This window comes from Mustelus asterias, chromosome 6 (assembly GCF_964213995.1).
Source record: "Mustelus asterias chromosome 6, sMusAst1.hap1.1, whole genome shotgun sequence".
In the NCBI taxonomy this organism is placed as follows: Eukaryota; Metazoa; Chordata; class Chondrichthyes; order Carcharhiniformes; family Triakidae; genus Mustelus; species Mustelus asterias.
The window spans coordinates 95,686,990-95,707,204 of record NC_135806.1 but is presented as its reverse complement, the minus strand read 5'-3'; the positions used below and the strand labels follow the sequence as shown (position 1 = coordinate 95,707,204).

Here is a 20,215-nt window from a genome sequence, read left to right as displayed (position 1 = left end):
TTAGTTAAACAAGACCTGCCTTTCATGAACAAATGCTATGTCTTCTCAATGGAACAACGTCTATCCAGATGTTTCGCTATTTCTTCGGTGATGACAGATTCAAACATTTTCCCCATTACAGAAGTTAAGCTAACCCACCTATAGTTACCCGCCTTTTGTCTACCTCCTTTTTTATACAGTGGCGTCACATTTTCCAATCTGTTGGAACTGCCCCAGAGTCCAGTGAATTTTGGTAAATTACCACGAGTGCATTTGCTATTTCCCCTGCCATCTCTTTTAGTGCCCAGGGATGCATTCCATCAGGGCCAGAAGACTTGTCTACCTTTAGCCCCATTAGCTTACCTAACACTGCCTCTTTAGTGATAATGATCGTTTCTAGATCCTCACCTGCCATAAGCTTCTTGTCATCAATTTTTGGCCTGTTATTTGTGTCTCCCACTCTGAAGACTGACACAAAATACCTGTTCATCTCTTCAACTTCCTCCCAACAGATGGTGTTAAGGGCTCATAATGGCCAGGGAGCATAGCATGCAACATACTACCACAAATCTTGATGCCCACTCAGGGCTCCCAAAAGTAGTCCATGCAACAGAAACATTAGGCGGGATCTTCTGGTCCCGCTGACAGTGACACTCTGCCGCAGGTTCCCCAGCCATAGAGGGGGTGAACAACAGGAAAGCTTGTTGACAGCAGTGGGACCAGGAGATCCTGCCGCTGGCCTTTGGTGGGCCATCTCCTTCACTGCAAAACACAATTGGGGGGGAGGGGAATGCTGCACATCGATGGCATGTTCTATTATATCCATTGCGACATGTCAATAGTCATTTGCTTTGTACATGCAAACAACTATACTAAGATGGCATTGAGCACACTTCCAAGATCAGGGCCGGGATTCTCCCAAAACAAAACTAAGTGCCCAAAGGGCGGTAAAATGGGAGTATTCCTCCCTCCTCCACGCCCCCACGCCGCTCCCCCCCCCCCGATATTTTGGGGCATTCTTCGCTGAACAAATCTCCGATACTCTGAGCAATACAATGGGGGGAATTTTACCATTTTGAGCCTAAGTGCTGAATCTTGGCGTCAAATAGATCCGCGCCTGGAATCCTCTTTGCAGCGCGCCCATACACGTTTTGCCGGCTCCGGTCCGATTCGCGCTGTGGGCGGGGCTTAGTGCTGGTGAACCGATCGGAGCTCTGAACTGAGCATGCGCAGTTTGAAAAAAATCTGACAGAGTGCGCCTGGGCTCGAAAAAAAAAGCAGAACGCGGAGAGAGTGACTCTCTGATGATCATCCTCTGATCAGGGGTGGGGGGGGGGGGTGTGTGACCGATCATCCCCTGGTGGGGGGGGCAGGGGGTGTGACGATCATCCCCTGGGGGGAGAGGGGAGAGGGGGCGTGACGTTGCATCCTCTGGTCACATCCTCTGGGGGGTGGGGGTCAGCTGCCAGTCTGCAGCCGGTCCCTCCTGCCGGAGTGGACATGCGGCTATGCCATCCCACGAAACCTTTAGGATGAAGCAATTCCTCGCGAAGAAGATGAAGCAGAACCGGCCAATTCCACCGTGGCCGATTCCACAGTGTAAAGGGATACACCATCACTGGTACACTACCAACCACAGCCATCTCTCCCGCTCTCTTGCCTCTGCAGGGAACAAAGAACAAAGAACAGTACAGCACAGGAAACAGGCCCTTCGGCCCTCCAAGCCTGTGCCGCTCCTTAGTCCAACTAGACCAATCGTTTGTATCCCTCCATTCCCAGCCTGCTCATGTGACTATCCAGGTAAGTCTTAAACGATGTCAGCGTGCCTGCCTCCACCACCCTACTTGGCAGCGCATTCCAGGCCCCCACCACCCTCTGTGTAAAAAACGTCCCTCTGATGTCTGCGTTATACTTCGCCTCTCTCAGCTTGAGCCCGTGACCCCTCGTGATCGTCACCTCCGACCTGGGAAAAAGCTTCCCACTGTTCACCCTATCTATACCCTTCATAATCTTGTATACCTCTATTAGATCTCCCCTCATTCTCCGTCTTTCCAAGGAGAACAACCCCAGTCTACCCAATCTCTCCTCATAGCTAAGACCCTCCATACCAGGCAACATCCTGGTAAACCTTCTCTGCACTCTCTCCAATGCCTCCACGTCCTTCTGGTAGTACGGCGACTAGAACTGGACGCAGTACTCCAAATGTGGCCTAACCAGCGTTCTATACAGCTGCATCATCAGATTCCAGCTTTTATACTCTATACCCCGTCCTATAAAGGCAAGCATACCATATGCCTTCTTCACCACCTTCTCCACCTGTGTTGCCACCTTCAAGGATTTGTGGACTTGCACACCTAGGTCCCTCTGTGTTTCTATACTCCTGATGACGCTGCCATTTATTGTATAACTCCTCCCTACATTATTTCTTCCAAAATGCATCACTTCGCATTTATCCGGATTAAACTCCATCTGCCACCTCTCCGCCCAATTTTCCAGCCTATCTATATCCTGCTGTATTGCCCGACAATGCTCTTCGCTATCCGCAATTCCAGCCATCTTCGTGTCATCCGCAAACTTGCTGATTACACCAGTTACACCTTCTTCCAAATCATTTATATATATCACAAATAGCAGAGGTCCCAGAAGAGTAATCTGTGGCTGGTAGTGTACCAGTGATGGTGCCAGGAAGCATTGGCCGCAGGCTGGCAGCTGACCCCCCCCCCAACCAGAGGATGAGGCGTCACACCCCCTCCCCTCTCACCACCTCCCCCCCCGCTCCCCCCCCTCCCCCCCAGGGGATGAGGCGTCACACCCCCTCCCCTCCCACCCACCCCCGCCCAGGGAATGAGACATCACACCCCCTCCCCTCTCCCCCCCCCACCCAGGGGATGAGACGTCACACCCCCTCCCCTCCCACTCCCCCAGGGGATGAGACGTCACACCCCCCCCCCCCCCCCCCAGAGGATGAGACGTCACATCCCCTCCCCTCCCACTCCTCCTCCCCCCCCCCCCCCCCCATCCCCCCCCCCAGGGGATGAGATGTCACACCCCCTCTCCTCCTCCCACCACCCTCCCGCCCCGACCAGAGGATGACCTGGGTCAGAGAGCTGTTGCAGTCTCTGACCCCGCTCTTCGGAGGCTGCAGCGGCAACTTCAGACTTTTAGTTTGCAGGTCAGGTTACAGCGCGGACGTGGATCGGGCCAGAAGACGGTAAAGTGGGATTTGGCGGTAGAGTTGGGCACGCGGTTCATTAAGTCGATTTAAATGCATGTCAGTAAAGGCGCGATCTGCTCAGATTCGGGTGCAGATCGCGTTAAAGGCCCGACGCCTAACTTTGCCGCGATTTCACGCCCATAAGTTTTGGTAAAATCAGGCCCAGTGTGCCTCAAACTGATTCACGCTGAAAAGTGGTGGGCGGAGCCTCATTCCACCCGAAAGGCTGGCAGCATATGGCAGCATAGTGCTGAGCGGGCCACTGCGCATGCGCCGATCTACCACTGCTGGCCTCCCAATTGCTGGCATTCCCTGGAACCCCCAGATTGCTGGCCTTCTCGACCCCCCCCACCAAATCCCCCGATTGGTGGCCTACCGGATTGCCAACTCCCAGGCCAGCCCAATCTCCAAACCACCCCCCCATTCCCCCTAAAGGCCAGCCCTGATCTACCCTCCCCCTCAGGATGAAGCAATTCCTCGCGAAGAAGATGAAGCAGAACCGGCCAATTCCACCGTCATTTTTAAATGAAGAGTTCCTATTATTCAACATACGTCCTATAACTAACTTTAACTGCTTTAAAAATCTTCTTCTACATTTTCATCAAACCAATGATTTAAAATAAAATGTATTTCTGTCTGTGTTCGCTTTTCTACTTGAATCAAGATGTGACCAATGACAGACAGCAAACACAGGCTCTTGACATTGAAAAAACAAATTATTATTCTTCCGACACAGTGAGGGCCTATCTTGATTTACATTTACATCCAGACAGTTTTGATCCTCTCTGCATAGGCTTTGCAGGTCTGTTAGTGCTGTAAAAATAATAAATGAGTTTATCCAGGGTTATATTTTTCAACCCCGAATGACATCCCCCACTTGTTTTTCAGTAACATGGACAATTTGAGCTTCTTTCCTTATCAGTTTCGGTACATTCATGAATTAGCAATCATTATAATTGTGCCGTTTAATTTTTATTTTTAAGATGTGGTGATAATTAGTGCCAATTAGAGCCAGTAACTCACTAATTTAAAACAACTTTAAAAAATGGTTCTTTTCACTGCAAAGGTATTATGAGCTCAATTTCATTTAAGTATATATTCCTGTACTATTTTATACAAGTTGGATAACATATCTTATGACAGTTACGCTTATGCAGATTTTAAAATGTAAATAATACTATTTATCAGTTCTTTTTTTGCCAGTGCATAACACCATGGTCAATATACATTATTAATTGTAATGTTAGTATAGGCAGTGTACAAAATCATTTAATATTTTATTCTGTACTAAAACTTGGTATTGATTATAGGAAGTTCACTAGCCTTATTAAAGTTAAGCCACAGGTTCCTTCAACTAATCATTATGATTTTTTATTCAATCAAGGGTGAGTACCAATTGGCGAGACCAGCATTCATTGCCCATCCCTAATTGCTTGAGAAAGTGGTGAGCTCCCTTCTTGAACTGCTGCAGTTCAGGTGGTGTAGGTGCACCCACAGTGTTCTTAGGGAGTGAGTTTCAGGATTTTGAACCAGCAGCAGTGTAGACAATATATTCCAAGTCAAGATGGTGTGTGGCTTTGAGGCGAACTTCCAAGTGTGGCATTTCAATGTATCTGCAGCCTTTGTCCTTCTAAATTATATTGGTCATGGGTTTGAAATGGGGATCTTCATGAGTTCCTGCAGAGCATTTGTAGATTGTACATAATTCTCTCCTGTTGGAAATGGTCTTTACCTGGCACTTGTGTAGCACAAATGTTTTTTTTAAACTTACCACTTGTCAGCCCAAGCCTGGATTTTGTACAGGTCTTGGTGCATTTGGACATTGCTTCAGTATCTGAGAAGTCATGAATAGTGCCGAATATTGTGCAATCACCAGCAAACATCCCCACTTTTGACCTTATGATGGAAAGAAGATCATTGATGAAGCAGCTGAAGATGGTTGGGCATAGGACACTACCCTGAGGAACTCTTGCAATAATATCCTGGATCTGCGATGTCAAACCTCCTACGACCACAACCATCCTCCATGTGCTAGGTATGACTTCAACCCGCAGAAAGTTTTCCCACTAATTCCCATTGACTCCGGTTATACTACTACTCCTTGATGCCACACTTGATCAAATGCTGCCTTGATGTCAAGGGCAGTCACTCTCACCTCACCTGAGTTCAGCTCTTTTGTCCAAGGATGTTTGAACCAAGGATGTAATGAAGTCAAGAGTTGAATGGCCCTGGTGGAAGCCAAAATGAGTGTCAGTGAGCAGGTTACTGTCAAGCAAGTGCTGCTTGGTACACTGTTTTTCATAGAATTCATAGAACCCCTACAGTGCAGAAGGAGGCCATTCGGCCCATCGAGTCTGCACCGACCACAATCCCACCCAGGCCCTACCCCCACATATTTTACCCGCTATCCCTCTAACCTATGCATCTCAGGGGCAATTTTAACCTGGCCAATCAACCTAACCCGCACATCTTTGGACTGTGGGAGGAAACCGGAGCACCCGGAGGAAACCCACGCAAACACGAGGAGAATGTGCAAACTCCACACAGACAGTGACCCAAGCCGGGAATCGAACTCGGGACCCTGGAGCTGTGAAGCAGCAGTGCTAACCACTGTGCTACCGTGCCGCCCTGTTGATGACCCCTTCCAACACTTTATTGATGATGAAGAGTAAATTAATGGGGTGGTAATTGGACAGGTTGGATTTGTCCTGCTTTACGTGTACTGGATGTATGTGGTCAATTTTGAACATTGGTGGGTAGATGCCAGTGTTGTAACTGTACTGGAACAGCTTGGCTAGGTGTACAACAAGTTCTGGAGCACAAGTCTTCAATACTATTGCTGGAATATTGTCAGCAACCACTATCTTTGCAGTATTCAGTGCCTTCAGCCATTTCTTGACATCACATGGAGTAATCGAAATGGCTGAAGACTGGCATCTGTGATGCTGGGGACCATTAGAGAAGGCCAAGATTGATCAACCACTTAAACGTTTTGGTTGAAGGTTGAAGCAAATGCTTTAGCCTTATCCTTTGCACTGTGGCACAGTGGTTAGCACCGCTGCCTCACATCACCAAGGACCTGGTTTCGATTCTGGCCTTGGGTGACTGTCTGTGTGGAGTTTGCACGTCCTCCCCGTGCCTGCGTGGGTTTCATCCCGGTGCTCCAGTTTCTTCCCACAGTCCAAAGATATGTAGGTGAGGCAGATTAGCCATGGTAAATGTGTGGCGATAGGGTGGAGGGGAAGGCCTGGTAGGATGCTTTTTTGGAGAGTCAGTGCAGACTCGATGGTCCGAAAGGACTCTTTCCGCACTCTAGAGATTCTATGAATTCTATGTGCTGGGCTCCCCCATCATTGAGGATGGGGATATTTGTGGAGCCTCCGTCTCCTGTGAGTTGTTTAATTGTCCATTCACAACTGGATGTGGCAGGGCTGCAGAGCTTAGATCTGATCCATAGGTTGTGGAATTGCTTAGTCCTGTCTGCTACTTGCTGCTGATGCTATTTGGCATGCAAATAGTTGTATATTACAGCTTTACAGGTTGTCACCTCATTTTTAGCTATGCCTGGTGCAGCCCCTGGCATGCCCTTCTGCGCTGTTCATCTAACCAGGGTTGATCCCTTAACTTGATGGTAATGACAGAGTGGGGGGATATGTCAGCCCGTGTTGGTTACAGATGTTTTTTTGAGTATAATCTGCTGCTGCTTGTAGTCCACAGTGCCTCATGGTTGTCAAGTCCTGAGTTGATAGGTCTGTTCAAAATCTATCCCATTTAGCAAGGTAGTAGTGCCATACCACACAATGGAGGGTCTCCTTTGCCTCCACAAGGACTGTGCGGTGGTCACTCCTACCAATACTGTTGTTGACAGTAGGCAGGCAGGTTGGTGAGGATGAGGTTGACTATGTTTTTCCTTCTTGTTGGTTTCCTCACCATCTATTGCAGAGCTAATCTAGCATGTCTGCATTAAAAGATAGGACTGAGGACATCGTTTAGAAATTACTTCTAATAACATTAATATACAAATAATTAGCACGTTCACTTCAAATTCCTGTGACAATAACTTAAAATATCTGTTAACTAACTTATTGCAAAAGGGTTAATACCTCTGCTAACATAGTGGATGGAAGGTATAAGCAAATTAAGCACATTGAGGCCAATGTCAAATAAACTTATTTCTAAGCTTCTACCTTTGTTGCATATTCATCTCAGTCACTAGAATTTGTTTCCTAGCTCTTATTCAAAGATATATGATATTGTTCCTTACGGATTGCAATTAATTAGAAAACATTAACTAACAAAACTTTTACGCTATTAGATCAGCTCCTTGAAAAGGTCACACCTTATTGAATTAGGTAAAATTGACTTTTTAATGGTATATTGTCATAAACATTGCTGAATAGCTTTTCTGGCTCTGGAAAACTAGAAAACTAAATCTTTATTTTTGAAATGTCAGATTCCTTCATTATGATAAAAAAATATTCACATACTTATTTGTTTAAAGTATTTGATATTACGGCTTCTATCTTAATCACATATGTATGTCCCAAGTTTTATTCTGCTTTCTGTAAAATGGTAATTAAAATGTGAAGGAAAGTCAGTGATTTTAGCTTCATAGTCTGCTGTCCATGAGAATTCTTCTGCTCAGTGACATTACTGTAGCTGGGTACCTGGCGATCCCCTTGAGTTGGCACCAACTTCAAATTAACATTGGGAAGGAAGAAATCCATGCCACAGATATTGCTAGATTTTGGCGGGCAGCTTTCTTTGAGGTAAACAAGTGTCATTGTTTTGCAGCTAACTACAAAATCCAGGCCATTGATTTGCATTAATATGTCAAATTACTGACTTCTCAAAGATTGCAGTTACTATTGGGTTTCATTATTTTTTAAAAATCTCAGCTGGATTTATCTGGTAGCAGCTACTCTGCTGCATATAAATATTTGAGTTAATTAGTTAATGTAAGTCAGCGAGCTGCGATATTACATTGTCTTGAGCAAGGAGCTCCAACAGCACATAAATGCAATAAGATTTTCATACCATTGCTAGTTTTCTCAGGAGCTTTGGTACAACTGATTAAACAGGTGTAACTGAATTTTCCTTCAGAGTTCCTTTTTCAAAATTCGCAAGGATTTAATTCTATGAACAGCTACTCTGTGGTTCCAAACTTGATTAGTACAGACCTCATTAGAAATCCTCTGTTTCAATCCAGTCCTGACTGGATACATTCCGCAATGGACATGATTGACGAGAGAACGTGTTTATGCTCTGATACTATAACTCATAACTCTGATTGAAATTCATATAAGCCCTTGCGGAAATGTATTAGGTACTTTGGTGCACTACAGGTGTAATTAAGAGAACCAGTGGAATGCTTTTGAGATGTCTTGACGAGTCTTTGAGTAAACTGTAATCAAGTTCCCTGATAATCTTCGCTATCGTTCTGGCCTGTTATATCCTCCACATTATATTCATATGAAAAGGTCATGACTGTGTTTACAAAGAAACAAATTCATTTCTAAAATGTACGATCAAGGAATATTTGCACATGTTATGAAAGTTTGTGGGTTGCAATCACCTTCCCAGTTCGCAGAAGGCCATTGAAGGTTTGCAGTACTGTTTCCAGTTCCTCTTCACCATACTGCGACTACTCACTTCCTCTGGCATCCCCAGCCAGACCTGCTAGATGCAATGGCTAACCTTCTCCTGTCACTCTCTCATTTCAGTCCTTTTTCAGGAATAGACAGCACCAGATCTGTTTGTCAATCCAGTATACATTACTTTTGTTTGCAGTGCAAGTATTCAGAAATTGGAGTACAGAATGGAATGTCATGATACGTCAAGGAAAGCATTGCTGAATTGAGAACCACTCTTCAGCATGTACCTGTCCATCTGCTCTGTCACTGTTCTCTTCTGCCTCCTTCTGTGCTGTAAACAATCCATGATTTTACCAATTTCCACTAAACCGGTAGCTACAACAATGTTTGCCATTGCACTTCTACATCACACCCACCTCACCACTTTCCTGTCTACTCTGTGCCACCCTTAACTGGGTGGTGACAATATACCCTGGCCACCAATTAGCTTGCTTATTGAAAATCGTGTTTGATACGTCATCAAACAAAAATTCAGCCCATTCAGTTTTTCATACCCCTCTTAGTTCAGGAGGTCATTTTGTTTTACTTCCAGGGTCTCTTTGATTTCTCCATTGGGTTTGAATGTGATCTACGGTCCCAAAAAAACAGACATTTGTGCTTGAGGAATTTAATGTAATGTTCACCTTATGGTCAAAAGTGTTTGTAACACTACCAAAGATCCCATGGTGATTTCCTCTACATAATCTTGAGTATATTTCCTCTCTTTCATTTGATGACAAAATAATATTCCAAATTATTAATCAAGTTATTTTTTCTATAAAGTCTTATACAAAACAGAATGTGCAACATTGTCGATCGAGGAAAGAGTACTGTCACTTTTCAAAAAAGAAAGTGGCTGTATTATTACTGAATTTCCATTAGGATTAGTACTAATGCCAGGAAAAGGAAAAATATAAAACCTTATGAATTCTGTGGATGTTAATGAGTATGGTAGAAAGAAATAGAGTAAAATTTATTTTACTAAAGATACACATCAACTACTTGTTTTTCTTTAGATACCATTCAGTTTGCACTATACATTTTATGAATGAAGAATGCAACGTGCATCATAAAATGTCAGCTAACTACAAACTGGGTAGATCAAAAATTAAAGCATAAACAGCACCAATTTCCAGTAAAATGGAGAGGGAGATTACAAAAACGCATAAACACACTTTTATTATATTATGTTTAGGTTACTGTAAAGTAACACAAAGAAAGCTTTGGGCAAGTGAAGTATCAAAGACAGATATTTGTAAATTGTATGTATACCTAATTTTGTTTAATTAAAACATGAATTAATAACCTTGATTTAGAAAAACAGTATAAATCCATTTATTTATTTGCTAGCATTTTGCTGCTGAATCATTTTTTTATGATCAGATTTATGAAATAGTTTTGCTGCACAAATCACACAAGCAGTTATTTCTTGGAGAAATGCCACAAGACAATGTGTAATAAAATAATGTATAAACTGAACATGACAGTCAGTTCTGAAAATAAGCTATTACCTGTTTGCTAGCAGTGCCCTGAAGGTCAATTGACTCAGTCCCAGATTACTATGCAGCACTTTTGACCAATCCCAATTCCATTCGGTTATAGCTGACTGTTGATAAATGAAAATAAGGCATTGTTAGTTATTAATCAGAGATAATACGATCAGTAAATTACAGCTTCAGCTGTGATGGACTAAATAAAGAGAAGGAGGTCTTAAACAAGAGCTGAGACAGAAGATATCAATCATACACATGGAAAAGGCTTTTATTCCAATAGGATGACAATTAATTTATAAATTGACTTGGGTATGTACTCATTAGTTATTAGAAAGCTAAATCAATTTTGTTGTTGCTGTTCATTCAGGCCACAACGTTATTTTTCCCACCCACTTTTACAGGCAGTCTCTGTACAGGTTTTTATTAATCGCTTATTTATGCAAGGAAGTTAGTGGGTAAGATAAACAGTAACAAATAAAACACCTTACAGAAAAGTTGGGCTCAACTGTAATAATTATGTGCAGTTAACTGAATTATGAACCCAGAGGGGAGCTATACTCAAAAAAAATGTGAAATTCACAATTTGTGCTAGGGTATTGTGGCAGGTTGGACATAGCACTCTAGGGGAGTGTATGGCTAATGAATTTACTCTACTGTATTTCAAATAGAAATCTGCAATCAAAAAAACCAAATGTTAAAAATTAGGATCCTAAAATTGTTGGGCTTGCTTTACTGGTGTATGTGCAGTGGAGCAGGTGCAAGTGACTATTTCTGACCACATAAGTATGTACATCTTGGGTATCTGCTACATGAGCAGGGAAGGGAGGGATGAATACAGGAACAAGAAATATGATGGTGCTTGGAGTGTGGGACATGGGCAGTGGGAGGAGTGCTACTAGCAGATATCCCCAAAGGTGCATATTAGCCCCATTTTTTAGGGGAGCTGATCAAAACTTTAAATTACCCTAAGCCTGTCAGGTCATGATCCTTGCTGTGAAATCCCAGTGAGCACAACTTTCATCCCCTAACTACCCTGTATGCAGGACCCATCCAGTATCTAGATCACAGCCAATGGCAAGAAATATCCCGGTGAGGGAAATCTTTCTCCTCAACCCCACAATCTTATAAGTTGTGGGTTTGTTTGGGGCATGCAGAAATTCCACACATACCAGTCAATCTGAAATTAACAGCCTCTATCAGAACTCAGCATGTCCGAGTTCCAACCTAATTTTAACTGAGCATACCACACTTCAATGTTATGCTAGGTGTGTGTGCCTTTGTCTTTTCACAGATAGTTTGTTAGCAATCTTCTTTTCAATATATATCAATGTAGTAAATTATAACCTATTTTAAGTTTGCCTTAAGACCGCAGGCACAAAATGTAGTTATTAATTTGATTTACTGGACTGTGAATTATCAATGTCGCCAAGCCACTGTTGCGAAAGAGTTTGGTTAACTCTTGGCCAGGTCACTACATGACAAACTAAGACAGAATTTGTTAGGCAGCGATAGCTTGCCTCTCTGAAAATGCATCTTCTCTCAGTTGATGAGACAATGACATTAATGGCTGTCATGGGAAAGGTCAAGCTTAGGTCAATCATCCTTCTGGTCGAAGGAAACTATTTTCTAAACGGGAAAATGCTTAGGAAATCAGAAACACAAAGAGACTTGGGAGTCATTGTTCAAGATTTTCTTAAGGTTAACGTGCAGGTTCAGTCGGCAGTTAGGAAGGCAAATGCAATGTTAGCATTCAGGTCAAGAGGGCTAGAATACAAGAGCAGGTTTATACTTCTGAGGCTGGATAAGGCTCTGGTCAGACCCCATTTGGAGTATTGTGAGCAGGTTTGGACCCCGTATCTGAGGAAGGATGTGCTGGCCTTGGAAAGAGTCCAGAGGAGGTTCACAAGAATGATCCCTGGAATGAAGAGCTAGTCATATGAGGAACGGTTGAGAACTCTGGGTCTGTACTCGTTGGAGTTTAGAAGGATGAGGGGGGATCTTATTGAAACTGACAGGATACTGCGAGGCCCAGATAGAGTGGACGTGGAGAGGATGTTTCCACTAGCAGGAAAAACTAGAACCAGCGGGCACAACCTCAGGCTAAAGGGACGATCCTTTAACGCGGAGATGAGGAGGAATTTCTTCAGCCAGTGTGGTGAATCTGTGGAACTCTTTGCCGCAGAAGGCTGTGGAGGCCAGGTAATTTGGGTGTCTTTAAGACAGAAATAGATAGGTTCTTGATTAATAAGAGGATCAAGGGTTATGGGGAAAAGGCAGGAGAATGGGGATGAGAAAAAAATCAGCCATGATTGAATGGCGGAGCAGACTCGATGGGCCGAGTGGCCTAGTTCTGCCCCTATGTCTTATGGTCTTATATGTTGGCAAGAATCTATGGATAAATGAGAAAAGGAGGAACTACAATAAATGCTAATTTTAAACGTTTAATTTCAAACAATATAAAAATAAAACAGTTTAATACAAATCAATGGTAAAATACAGGAAATACAGTTTAGTATTTATTTCTATAGGCTTTAGTTCTATGCTTTCAAATGACAGACAACAGAAGTTGAGCACCAATAGGCATTACTGTGGAGTAGGAAGAATGAAAATTAGATTTTCTACTCCATTTATTTCCAGTGTGGAGAGACACTGGGAGGAGGAAATAACATCTCCTTAGAGAGTGGAGAGAAAATTGATAAGTATGTTCTGTCTAGGTGGTACTTTAATGTCTCATTGAAGACAGCCGAAAGGTCAATCATCAGAGATCTGTGAACAGATCTAGCATCAAGCTTTAACAGACTTGAGACAAAAGAAGATATGGATAACAAAATGGAGGTATATTTAAAAAATCTTGTGTAAACAAAATTTTTTAAAAACAATAAGAATAATGCACATTTTAGTTCTACTGTACTTCTATTGTGACATTTACCTGGTTAAAGTTGCTTGAACCAATATGGTTAAAAGCATGCAAAGGATTAAACACCAAAGGCTGTGGAAAACCGTGCAAAGTAAGTTGGTACGGCTTCGGTGGGACCCCTTTCACGTCTGAAAAATGTTGAAAATAAATTTGTTCTTTCAACCAATCCTAAAGGCAAAAAATAGAAAATATTAATGTTGAATTAAAAAAAGAACAGTGGAACAAACTTTAATTCAAAACAAATCTGTCCAAAGACAAATGCATTTCAAAATTTTTTTTAGATCAGTAAATAAAGTATTCAACATAACTTCATCAGCATTCTAGTATCACTATTGTCAACAAGTGTAAAATGTAAGCCCCACAATCTTGACAGGGAAGAGAGGGGAGCCCATTCCATGATTTATGGTGTCCATCCCCTATGATTCAAGGTGCCCACCCATTATGATTCATGGTGCCCACCCTGTGATCAATCGTGCCCATCCCCAATGATTCATTGTGCGCATCTTGTGATCAATCCTGCCTCTCTCCTGTGATTAAGCATGCCCACCCCATGATTTATCATGCATAGCCCATGATCAATTGTGCCCACTCTACTGTGATGCATCCTGCCCACACACCATGATTCAGCGTGTCCACCCACTGTGATTCAACATGCCCAATCCTGGAATTCAGCATGTCCACCCCAGCGTGATTCATTGCGTCAATCCCCATGTTCATTGTGCCCCCCCCACCCCCCCCCCCCAGTTCATTGTGCCCACCCGCTGTGATTCAGCATGCCCACCCGCCTGTTATTCATTATGCATTTATTTAGAGCATTTAATGACCTCAGGAAATCCCAAAGCACTTTACAACCAATGAAGTATTATTAAAATGTAGGTTTGGTTGTAATGTATGAAAAACTGCAGTCAATGTGTGTGTACACAGGATGGTCCTGTAAACAGCAATGTTTTAATGACCAGTAATCTAATTTGATGATGTTAGTTGAGAGATAAATATTGGCTATGACACTGGAGAGAAAGCTCCTTGCACTTTGTTTTATGTTCCTGTGAAAGTCTAAGAGGATCAAAGGCACAGGTTGGGATTTCCCACTCTCACAGAGAACATGATCGCAAAATCTCGCGAGAAAGCCAAGGGACAATTTGTCGCAATATAAAAGCATGAAGCAAATTGTGCATTCCCCCATCGAAGACGGGCTACTTTTCCCATCACTAAACATCACAACTCCTGGAATTCAGCATGCCCACCCCAAGTCATGTCATTATCATATATTCGTCAGAATCATCCCTCCATGTTGAATTTAAATCTCACATCGGTGTGGAATCAGAACACCGTGTTTTCCAACAGCATTTAAGTGCAGTGGGCGACCTGCGCTTCACTGAGAACTCGAGGGTTAGTTCATTCAAATTAGCACAGCGCTCATAGGGATCAACGCAAGGCTTCAAAGTAAACATTGCCAGGCATTTCTGGGGGTCTCTCAGGCAGATCTGCATCGTGACCAGACCAGAGTTAAGGTGAAAAAAGCAAAATACTGCAGATACTGGAATCTGAAATAATAACTGAAAATGCTGGAAAATCTCAAGTCTGACAGCATCTGTGGAGACAGAATAGAGCCAACGTTTCAAGTCACGATGACCCTTTGTCAGAGCTGAAGACAAGAAAAATCAGACACGATTTATACTATGAGGGTGGGGGGGGGGGGGGGGGGGCTGTAATTGATAGGAATGGCATAGACAAAAAGACGAAGGGATTGTAAATGGTGATGATAAAGGCTGAGAATGGTGTTAAGAGCGTCCATTAAGAGATCAGAATGTATAAATGGCTGAACAAAGGTGCAGAGTGTAGGAATGCAGCAGTTGACGCTAGTGGGATGGGGGAGAGGGGTGTAAAACAAGATGGAAAATGAGGTTTTAGAAGTGGAAAAAGAAAAGAATATAAAGTAATAACAATGGATGAATAAGATGAAAAGAAGAAATGAAACAACATAAAATAAATGTAGATGGAGTGGAGGTGGAGGAGAAAGTTCATACTCTGAAGTTATTGAACTCAATGTTCACTCCGGAAGGCTTCAAAGTGCTTAATCAGAAGATGAGGTGCTGTTCCTCCAGTTTACGTTGGGCTTCACTGGAACATTTTGGAAGAGAATTCCAACAGGACACAGAGTTAGAGATAATTCCACAAATCTTCAGTATGAAGCCTTAACTACTGGGTAGAAGTGCATGGAAATATCTGGGTATGTGCTGCCCATTACTGTACAACCATGACGGTAGGAAAACAGTGGGCAGAGTGTCTCTTAATTTTCAACGTAGGTGAGACTCCTATCCCTCAAATAAACTTTTCTAATTCTAAAAATGTAACATTTTCAGTGTTTTTCACAGGAGAAAGGAACCTTGGGGTATAGTAAGTTAAACCTGAATCTTTTCTCTGAATGAGGTACAAATCGCCCCTGCACTACAGTATCAAAGGGTAGAAATTTTCCTTTTTCACCGTGTGTAAAAGCAGACCGGCCTCAACAGTGGCTTTCACTGCCGTATTGTTAGGAACATACTGCAAAAATCTTCAAGGCTAGGGTCCCAGGGACATTATGCTGGCAAAGACCGCCCCGCCAGCAACTTTGTTTTTTAAAGATTGGGGCACCATTTTTAAAGTCCACCCAGGTGCACAGAAGTTAAAATGCCTCCGTCGTGCAACCTCCACCCCACTACACTGCCCGCTGGGGGCAGTGCCCAGGCATTGCACGGGCATGATCCTCTCCCCCTGAGCTCCTCTGGGAGGTCAGCCTGCAAGGTGTATGCTGTGGGAGACCAGTTGTAATTCATACCAGTGTGCCCTCACACTGATGTGAATGGATTGTCTAACGGGCGGGTGGGGGAATTGATCAGGTATAGAGGCCTGATAATGAGATTCAAATTTATTATAATGATGTATCCAACAGTGGGGGCAGTTTTAAGCCTGCATTCAGCATCAGGGAGAATGGCAAAACAGGCTGAAAATCCGGAGAGAATCGTGAAACGCGACTCTGTCCGGAGAAAGCGCGTTCTGTGATTTTGCCTGCCCCTCACCAATGACGTGGCAACGTTCACGCCCATAAAGGACAAGAGCCTCAATTAATTGATTTGCATTAATTCTAATATAATTAACAGCCCTCCACTCCCCCCAGGTGGCCATATTTCCTCCCTAGCTTTATTTTCAAACCTTGCCAGCATGACATCACATCATTGAGGTTTACAGCAGGTTCATCTAGTCATGAACCTGTCGTGGGAATTCCTTCAGGGGCACAAAGATGAGTGGAGGTAGAGGAGCCACTGGAGGAGAGGAACATGCCAGGCAGTGCCCAGGTTGATACTGCCAGTTTCCAACCTGGCAATGCCAACCTGTGCTAGGGATGAACCCTAAATGGGGCCTCACCAGAGGGACCATGTATGTGCAATGGTGGGGAGAGAGAAGGAGATGCCGGTGACAACTGTTGGGGAGGGGAGGTTGGAAATGATGCTGGTGTTGATCGTGAGGCGGGGCAGGAAATGCAAGTGTTAACTGCGGAGTGGGCAGAGATGCTGGCATTAATTTAAGGGGAGATGTCGACGTTAATCACAAGAGGGGGGGAGGGGGAAGAGATGCTACATTGATTGCAGGTAATGGGTGGAGGGATGCTGGCATTGATCACGGGAGGATGGGGTTAGTGGGGGGTGGGTGGATGCCAGCACCTATCATGGGAAATGGGCAGGGGAGATGCCGGCTTTAATCGTTGAATGATGGTGGGGAGAAAGATGCTGGCGTTGAGTGGGGAGGGCTGGGGGACTCCTGAGACCTCCGTGGTGGGATGGTGGGAGGTTATTTCTTATCTGACCTTTTGCAGCCAGCTTTACCTGCGTGTTTAGGCCCTGTCCCTCAAAATAGCATGGTGGAACATCCCCCTCCATAAGATCTGAGAGAAAACCTGTCTGTTTTGCTGGAGAGAAGCACATCGATTTTCAGTCAGATCCTGACTCTTCACCATTTTTTGGTAAGATTCTGCTCAGTGAATTTCAGGATTCCTGATACATCAGTGATGGCGGTGGGGACAATTGTGGCGAGATTCCTGCCAATATAAAATACGATTTGAGCCTCTCGTGGGATTTTACACTCGCGTCATTAAACTGGCCCAAAAAGAACAGGAACGGAAAATCCTATCCAAATTTTTCTGTTTAAAAGTGTTCCATGTGAAATTATTCTGGATTGTTTTATAGCTACATTTATATATTTGTTGCCATTTAATATTTGATGCCCAATTTACCAACAAGTGATCATTAAACCTGATGAAAATAATGCAAGTTCTCCAAAGTAGTGTATCCTTTGGATGGCTTTTACTTCAATGTTAAACTGATTGCTTAGCTCACCCAAAAGATCCAAAATGCTATCTGCAGCCAAGTCTAAAATCTGCTACCAACAGATCAGCCAAAAAGATCTTTCAGTGCATGCCTGCTATGAAAGACAACCTTTTAAGTTTAGAGCTAATGCGATCAATGAACAGAGGAAAGGGAAACATCACTGTGCACCAAAAAGGATCGTTTCCGCAGAGATTTTTGGCAGCAGCATGTCCATGATAACAACATAAAAAGAATGCAAGCTTATCATTAGAAGAAACAACCATGTTTCTGGCCACTGAAATCTGAATTTGTCCAAACAGATCGGTGGTTGACAACTATGTGTATCAATATTACAAAACATGACATTAAAACAAGTGCATGTGCGCAGCAGAACTAGACGTTATGGAAACTGCTTTCAAATATAAACAGAAGAGTTTCTTTTAAATCAGGTTCTGAGAAGCAGTATTGCAGAACCACATCCTGAAACAGTTCTGAAATATAAATGTACCATACTCTTTGCCTGGTGATAAAGTACATCAGGGATCATGATATATCAGTGTTACAGTGGATCATTACTGTAATGTGCAGTTTCTTCCTCAGTTAACTCTTGCTTCATAGTAGACTGAACCCATGTGAATTGGCAATCCAGAATAAAATGGGTTCCTATCTGATTTGTGCATTAAGTTGGTAACTGAAAAAGCAGAGAATTCCCCGAAGTAAAGGGTGAAACTATGTTGCTCCTGACTGACTAGTGTGCAGTCTTATGAACGTGTTTTTATTTCAATTACAGTAGATATAAAATCAAAATATGTTTTAAGTTTTTTAAAAATAACCGCAATTGGTGAAACAATTGTTGAACATAAGTACAAAATATTTCAGTTCCCTTTAAATAAAACTGTTTTTGAAAACAATGTGACAGAATTTTATTGCTAATATAATTCAATCACAATTATACAGAAACCATGGGCGTGATTTACCACGCAACCTGGTGCATGTTTCCCAGTGGCTGAAGGCAGCCCACCACTGGCCGGAGGCAGCCCACCACTGGCCAGCGGCGGGATCTTCTGGTCCCGTCATTGTCAACAGAGTTTCCTGTTGAATGCACTCCTTCTCATCATGAAATCTGTGGCAATGGTGCACCGTCAACGGGACTGGAAGACTCTGCCATTAATGGCTGGAACATTCTGGTGTATATTACTGGATGACAAAATTACAAGTCAGAAATTAATTAAACTAACTAAATAGTATTAGAAAAACTGTGCATTAGATTGTATCTCAGATTCTCCGGTCTCCCAGCCATGTGTCTCCCACCAGCGGGAGGTGGTGCATTGTTTGCTAGCAGCAGGATTCTCTGGTCCCGCTGCTGTCAATGGGAATTCCCACTGACACCACCTCATGCCAGCGGGAAACTCGCGGGTGGGGGTGTGCCGGCAGGAACCAGAGAATCCCGCCGGCATGAGCAGCCAGACAATTCCGGCCTATATGTTTCAAAAACATATTTGTGTATATACATGTAATATATATTTAATCTATTTTGAGCAACTTTCAATAAAGAAACAATTTTGTTTTCAACTCAATTTTTTAAAATTCTGATTTTCTACTGACTAAAAAGAGGTGTGCTTTCTTGACTAACCCTTAGTTGATAGCAGATGCCGCCTCAGGCCAATACACACCTAATTGCTTAGTAAAAAGTCGGTTTCCCTACCTCATTGAGTTGGATGACATGATAAATTTGCCTCAAGTATTCACTACCACCTGGCTGATGGCAGATATCCATGAGTATCATGCTTATTTTCTGCTTAGTCAATTCAGCAAAACTGTCTTTCTCCTGTGCAAAGCAACCTTCATCTGTGAGAAATGTACTGCAACAGCAAGGGGAAAAAAAGACAATTATTTTGTGTACATTTAAGATTCATTCAAAAAGTGTACCTTTAAATTTCTTCCCTTAAAAATAATTGGTTAACTGTAATAAAGTTAATGGGGCCATGAATATTTGTTGAAATTTGTTCAAAGGGACGTAGAAGAAGCCTTAACTCTTAGTTCCCTTGTATCACATTGAAATCCCTGCAATTATTTTTATCTTTCATTAATACGGACAAAGAGTTAGATTTCACACTAATTTTATCGAGGTGGCTTACAAACAGGTGGGTTCTATTGACAGTGTAAATATACCTAATTACAATTCACCTTTTGAAACCACATTCTGATCTTCCAGATTAGACCCATGATGATAGCTTACAGAGTCATAGAGGTTTACAGCATGGAAACAGGCCCTTCGGCCCAACTTATCCATGCTGCCCCTTTTTTTTAACCTATAAGCTAGTCCCAATTGCCCGTGTTTGGCCCATATCCCTCTATAGCTATCTTACCCGTGCAACTGTCTAAATGCTTTTTAAAAGACAAGATTGTACCCGCCTCGACTACTACCTCTGGCAGCTTGTTCCAGACACTCACCACCCGCTGTACAAAGAAAATTGCCCCTCTGGACCCTTTTGTATCTCTCCCCTCTCACCTTAAACCTATGCCCTCTAGAACAAAGAACAATACAGCACAGGAACAGGCCCTTCGGCCCTCCAAGCCCGCGCCGCTCCCCGGTCCAGGATTGAATCCTGAATCCAGGATCCCCGCCCAATTTT

At 43.2% G+C, this 20,215-nt stretch overlaps 1 protein-coding gene across 1 annotated transcript in view; it reads right to left on the bottom strand.

The window, feature by feature from the left end:
* kiaa0825 (KIAA0825 ortholog) overlaps positions 1–20,215 on the bottom strand; it is a 406,047-nt gene that overhangs the window by 184,795 nt on the left and 201,037 nt on the right. The window contains exons 17-19 of the mRNA XM_078214786.1: positions 19,285–19,441; positions 13,249–13,404; positions 10,338–10,432 (exon numbers count right to left, since the gene is read on the bottom strand). Coding sequence (XP_078070912.1) covers positions 10,338–10,432; positions 13,249–13,404; positions 19,285–19,441 — 408 coding nt within the window. The remainder of the gene's footprint in view (positions 1–10,337; positions 10,433–13,248; positions 13,405–19,284; positions 19,442–20,215) is intronic.